The 6,639-nt window shown below is 41.2% G+C and overlaps 1 protein-coding gene across 1 annotated transcript in view; it reads left to right on the top strand.

The window, feature by feature from the left end:
- Positions 1–3,994: 3,994 nt before the first annotated feature.
- crybg1a (crystallin beta-gamma domain containing 1a) overlaps positions 3,995–6,639 on the top strand; it is a 48,378-nt gene continuing 45,733 nt past the window's right edge. Inside the window, exon 1 of the mRNA XM_023986369.2 lies at positions 3,995–4,570. Within this exon, the coding sequence (XP_023842137.1) occupies positions 4,227–4,570 (344 nt within the window). The 5' untranslated portion in view covers positions 3,995–4,226. The remainder of the gene's footprint in view (positions 4,571–6,639) is intronic.

Raw genomic sequence — 6,639 nt, 5'->3', positions numbered from 1 at the left:
AAAATGGGTAATGTAAGTCCACAAATTAATACATACCATACAAAACGCAACATATAATGCTAAATGGTGTGTCCCGGATTTAGGTACAGAATAATATGAAATGCTCTGAAACCAGGTTGCAGGCTCAAGGAAGGGAAAGCCTGTGGTGTGTCAGTGTATGAGTGAGCGAGCAGGTGTTGTGCATGTGTGTGTGAGAAATAACAATATTTTGGTTCGTCAAAGGTTTTACAAGCCTCATTCATTACTAGACATTATTTCAGATGTAACTAAGAACCAGTTTATATCAAATACACTTCATAAGTTATCAGTACATACCTGTAGACAAGCCCTTGTTGATGAAAAATGTTCTGGTCAGGTTAAGCCCAAAATAAAGCCTTCTAAATCAAATCAGGCAAAGCCTGATCAATCTTGTAAGCTAGGATGCCCAGATATATTAACTTGATTTGAGAGTACTCTTGTTAGGCTATAGTCTCAGATATCCCAGACATTYGAGCAATGTAAGCTAGCATTGGTATATTGCCTGATGCAACGGTCTGTCTACAGAGACTAGTTTGGCTACCTTACGATCTCTGCAGACAGAAGTTACTGTGTGTGGCGMTCAGGATAGAGAGGTTCAGTGTGGTTGGTTGTTTTTTCTCCTGGGAGGTGGAAACCTCACAGTGTCACAGCTACTAGCTTCTGCACAGATTATCTTATCTCTGTTTATCTGATCTCTCTTTTTTGATCTCCTCTCCTGCACATCTACGTCCCACCTGTGTTCAAAGATACATAGGCTTTTATGTAATGCCTACACACACCCACTGACATCTTCATATTCAAATCAAACGTTCAATTGGTAGTTCGAGCATTTTCAGTTCCACATGAAAATGAATCGACTTTTGAATTGACATACATGAACCCTTAGGCCCAACATTCTAGGCATAAGGTCTGAAAGGATATGATGGGAATAGGCACTATGACAATAGCTCCACCTTGCCCTCTGACAGGCTCAATAGAGTTTTTACCACATTGCTTGTACTTATAGTATTAACCTCTTAGATGTTAAGTTGTCTATTTGGGAGACTTTGYGTGGTTCTGGACCGGTTCAGACGTATATTTCGGTGTACAATGCACTCGGTGAACTTCACAGGGTCCAGTGCCTTATAGCAGTGGTTCTCAAACCTCTTCTCAGGGAACCCCTAGATGTTTCACAATTGTGTTGTAGCCCTGAAGTAGCTCACCTGATTCACATAGTCAAGGGCTTGACAAATTGAATTGTGTGCTATCTGTGGAATAAATCAAATACATGAAACATCTGGGGGTCGTTGAGGAAAGGTTTGAGAACCACCGCCTTATAGTGCCAGAAGGACTCATCTGTCTGCACTCCGCTACCAGTCTGTCTGCAGAGCAGACTTGAAGTGTCAGGTTTCACAGCCATAGGGAGTGATGTGTCCAGTGGCGACCCGTATTTCAGGGCAGGTGGGGCAGAGCCCCACTTGTTTTGAGCCCCACATTTTTAGGAATAAATATATTTTTTTGGGGGGGGGGGCTTCGCTGTTTTGCATGTTATTTTGGCATTAATACGTGTCACATATCAGTTTGCAAACAATGTAAAAAATATATATATATCATTGAGTTAATAAAGCCGCATACAAACATGGTCTCTTTTTTGTTTTCTTGAGTAAGGCAGCTCCAAAATGCAGGTGTTTCAGCCTAGCTCAGTGCTTTCTGTGGTGGTGGGGCGAGCCAGCAAAAAATAGGAGCATTGCGCCGTGATTGGCTCAATGTTCTGTCACTCATGGGAACACTACGTCGTCACCAAGTTTACATCCTCAGTAAAGGTAGACATCCAAAATTTCCGCCCTTTGGGTCCTGCCATAGAGTAATATTACAAGTGCCCTTCCAAGAAGGCTCAAGGTCATTGACCACAGATAAAATTACATAAAACCACATTATATGTACAGTAGCTTTGATTGGACTGATCATGTCAACATCTTACTTTCAAAGTCTTAGCTAGCAGTCATTATCATGAATCAAGTCGACAATCTCCTGCCAAATCATTTTTAATCCTTGTCATATGAAGAGAAATAATGAAGAGGGATTATAGATAAAACGTATCGGTGCTCATCGGCCTTTGGACATAAAGATTACACAACAAGTTGGAAATTGCAAATTCAACAATGAGTCATTTGGAAGGAATCAGTGGCGAACTGCAAGCATTGCAAAGCAACCCGTAGCCTGTTATTCAATGGAGTGGCTGTGTGTTTTTTTCTTCGGAGTTCCCACCATAAATCCAGGGAATGCCAGACTTTGATGATAAAGTTTGATGACAAAATTTGCCCACAAAGGACTGCCGCGCCACCTTCATGTTTAAGTGAGCACATCACAAGCCAAGGTGAGTCCAAAAATGTCTTGTATGCTGCTGCATAAATTATGTAATATGCAAGGGAGATATGTATACTGTAGCTAAGAAAGTAATACTAAGTGTATGCTGTGTAGTAAGCTGTTTGTAGCACATGTGCCTCACCCTAATAATTTGGTCTATTTTCACCTCCTAATTTCACCTAACGTTACTGTTCTGACTCGGTGGTGCTGCACATGTACTGTAGTCTATAACCTGTTTTTGAGAAATGTCATCATCTAATATTGTAAGAGGTTTTATTGCGTGCTTATATGCCCCCTTTATTTATCCTACGGTTCTGACTTGGTGTACAGGGAAAAAACTGTTAGAGCAGCCCATGTTCTGCAATCTGTCGCTGTACAATTCAAAAGTGCTGAATACATAGTTATATTGACTACGTCCGTCTTACTGTAGATCGCTCATTAATGTCTTAATCTAAATTACGGAATGCCTCTTATCCGCTCATCGTTCCCTTATGCCATAGTTTGTACATCTCAATTGTCAGTAGAAACCACATTTGTTTATGCAAGTCAGCCATGTCAGCTTTGTTTTAAAAAAAGGCAGTAAATGAGGCTGAATTAATTGTTTTGCTGCCAGACAAGGCTCTGCTGATAGCCAGGTGTAGCAGTGGTAAGGATTCACTCCATGGTGCTGGAAGYAAAGCTCTGCTGTTGGGGACAGTTTTATGTAGGCCCTAACAGTTTGTGGGCACCGCTTGTCGCCGTTATAGTGCAATTAATGTATTATTTAGTGTTGTGTTGTGTTGTGTAGTGTCTTTTCTGGCATGCATAAATGTGGGGACTTTGCCCCACAAGGATTTACATGCTAAAATCGCCACTGGACGTGTCACATTTTCTGGCCTATCCAGACAAATAATTGATTTCCTCCGCCTCTGAGCGACAGAGCCGAGACAGGGAGATGGCATTTTAAATCATCCCCTAAAGTGAATAGGGTTGGGGGCTAGAGGTCGATTTGGATTGTTTCATGCCATTGTAGTTCGTGTGGATGAGAAATTGGTCCTCTGGTTCTTCCAGATCTCAATTGTATTCTGCCATGTGAATAAATGTCAATTTGATCTTGAACATCCCAAATATGGCCAGCAGGGAGGGCCAACATGCATAAAATGCAACTATTGAGACAGGTTTTGCCCAGTGATTTGCCTTTTATGCCACAAAATGCCCACTTGACACAGTTATGATGGATATAGCATAGCCTACATTTTTATGTGAGACACAAAGTATACAATTTTCTTCTTGTCCAAATAAAACACCCTTTATAACTGAAATATTTTGATATTGTATTGGCATAGGCCTACAAGTAAAGGACAAAAAAAAGTTTGCCTACTATTTGCAGTATTGAGTGCCAGCGTCAGCCAGATATGTGGATACAGCTCTGCTTGAGCAATGTGTGATTCATGTATGAAAATGAATCATCATAATTAGTTTTGGTTTTGTATACAATGACGTATATAWACATCATTGGTTGTCACTGTGACAAATATGAGCACCCTTTACCTGTAGCTGCGGATGGCTCTGAAAGTGAACAAAAGAAAGGATACCTGTGTGCTGGAACCCTTTTAGAAACCGGAAGACGACACTCCGCAGTAAAGGAGTTAAGAGATTTAGGAGTTCCACTGAGACAGACTTTTATCACCTGCGCTCCCTGCGCATTTGCAAATGCGCTCTTGGTCACTTGGCATGCGTTTTTTTTTTATCTTGCTATAGCTTGCAAATAGTCTGCGTGGATCGGTTCAATCAACTTTTTGTGTTTCTTATTTCGATTTCTGTATAATATTTTCAATTCAATGTATTATCGACTTCATTGAAAAGCATAATTTCGGGCAACCATGAGTAAATCTGGAACATTTAAAATAAAGAATTTGTTTCATAAAACAAAGTCACTTGATAAAGTAAACAAGGACGGTGGAAATAATACATTTAAAGATGCAACTTCATATGTAGATGGAGAGCCTGCAAGCCCTTTACCGTCGAGTCGCGGACTTGTCAGCCCAAAAGATGGGACGTTTCCCGGTGATATTCTACCTACAATCCCACCGAACGAGGAGAAAAAGAAGAAGAAACGGTTCCTGTCCATTAAGCTCAAGAAGAAACGCTCCAAGGACTCGGGGAGCATCGACGACCCATTGTTCTGTACCGGTGCCGACGAGCTCGACAGCTTCAGCAGTAACATGTAAATTATAATCTTTGTGAAAAATTGTGGGGACTGGGGTAGGCCTATTATCACCTTGATTAGTTGAACAGGCTACACTATTTATGTAGGTAGCCTAGCTCTTGCACTTAAAGGTAAGACATAAACTAGATAGGCCTACCTATCCTAATTTGCCCCAGTGTTTCATGCCATTATGACAGAATGGATGGCATATCTTACCCTGTAGTGTTATCTGCATTGATACCTGTCAGTGCCAGCTTGGTGCTCAAATGTAGGCCACAATTTAGGCTATGATACAGGTAGGCCTACCTCAGGCAGAGTTATACTTCTGACAACAAATCAAATTGACTGATTTTAACAGWATGATTATTTGCCTTAAAGCTCACCTCCATATTCAATAATAGGGGATTTTATTGAAAAACAGGCTATTTGCAATAAGAGATGTGATTAAGAATATATTTAATCAATAAGGCCTGAGATGGTGTAGTATATGGCCAATATACCAAGGCTAAGGGCTGTTCTTYAGCACGACGCAACGTAGAGTGCCTGGATACAGCCCATAGCCGTGGTATAATGGCCATATTCCACAAACCCCTGAGGTGCCGTATTGCTATTATAAACTGGTTAACAACGTAATTAAAAATAAATGTTTTGTCATACCTTTGGTATACGGTCTTGAACCACCCAGTTTATAATATGTTTTAAATCCCTGTATAGTTGTCACAGATCTTCTATTGACTGACTGTCTTGTATGGGGAGCAATTATTATAAGAGCTGGCTACTTTAATGTATAAATGCATCATAATCTGCAGTGTTACAACAGCTAGTGTGCGTGTGTGTGTGTGTGTGTGTGTGTGTGTGTGTGTGTGTGTGTGTGTGTGTGTGTGTGTGTGTGTGTGTGTGTGTGTGTGTGTGTGTGTGTGTGTGTGTGTGTGTGTGTGTGTGTGTGTGTGTGTGTGTGTGTGTGTGTGTGTGTGTGTGTGTGTGTGTTAGCAATGTTGTTGGGATTGGCTACTGGATTTCAACAGAAATGGGCCTATCCGATATGATGGGCTGGATAAAGCGTGAATTCTTGCCAACTGCTTAATTTTCACGCAAAACAATGAGTCATAAGGAGTTGGCAAGATAGCACAAGCATATCTGTGATCAGGCCAGGTAATATGCAGTTAGGGTGTAATTCTCCACCTGCACGCTCCCATTTGTACTCTCATAGAGATAAAGTGAGCTCCTCAAATACTTACTGTATGTACATATTATAGTATAATAGATTACAGTCCCAGTTAATCCTGTATTTCAGTCGGACCTACAATACATAACAACTCTATGGTATTCCAGGTAACACTATAGCTAATACTGTAACAAACCACCACTAGACCAGGCATATGTTTCTCAAGTTAAACTCATTCCTCCAATTATGGTCCCACGTGTGTTACTGCACTGGAGGTGTTTGTCGACTGAATGCGTTTTGATGTATTCATGTCGTTCTAAACGCAGAGCAGAGTGTATCTTTTCCCTTGTGGCAGTTTGCATAGGTAAACCAGTGAGGTGTCGAGTTCCTGCTCGTCTAGTCTGGTCTTGCTCAGGTTTTGGTCACTGTTGAAGGGAGACAAGTTTGATCTGAAGTTTGGGTCGTGACCGACATCCTTCCGTCTGTGAGACATAATGGGGAATATAACAGCAAGCAGCAGCAGTATAACGACGGGAAAGACAATAACAAGGTGTGAGAAGGGTAACGGGGTAAATTAGGTGAACATTTAAATGGGAAGCTTATGTTAATCCAGGGTTATCCAACCATCTTCCTGGAGAGCTACCCTCCTGTAGGTTTTTGCTCCAACCCTGGTTGTAGTTATCCTGATTCAGTTTATCCTCCAGCTAATTAGAATCAGTTAGATTCGCTCCATCCTGCTAGATTAGGGTTGGAGTGAAAAACCTAGAAGACAGTAGCTCCCAAGGAACAGGGTTGGATAGCCCTGTGTTAAACTGTGTTTTATTGTTTGTTTGCTCTTAAATGGTTTGAGTGGATTTAAGTGTCCAGTCTGTCATTTTAACAGCCTGGATGGGGTTGAGGAAATGTGTCTCAACGTATTTTG

This window comes from Salvelinus sp. IW2-2015, linkage group LG4q.2, assembly GCF_002910315.2.
Source record: "Salvelinus sp. IW2-2015 linkage group LG4q.2, ASM291031v2, whole genome shotgun sequence".
Taxonomy (NCBI): domain Eukaryota; kingdom Metazoa; phylum Chordata; class Actinopteri; order Salmoniformes; family Salmonidae; genus Salvelinus; species Salvelinus sp. IW2-2015.
This window is presented reverse-complemented; position numbering and strand designations above follow the sequence as displayed.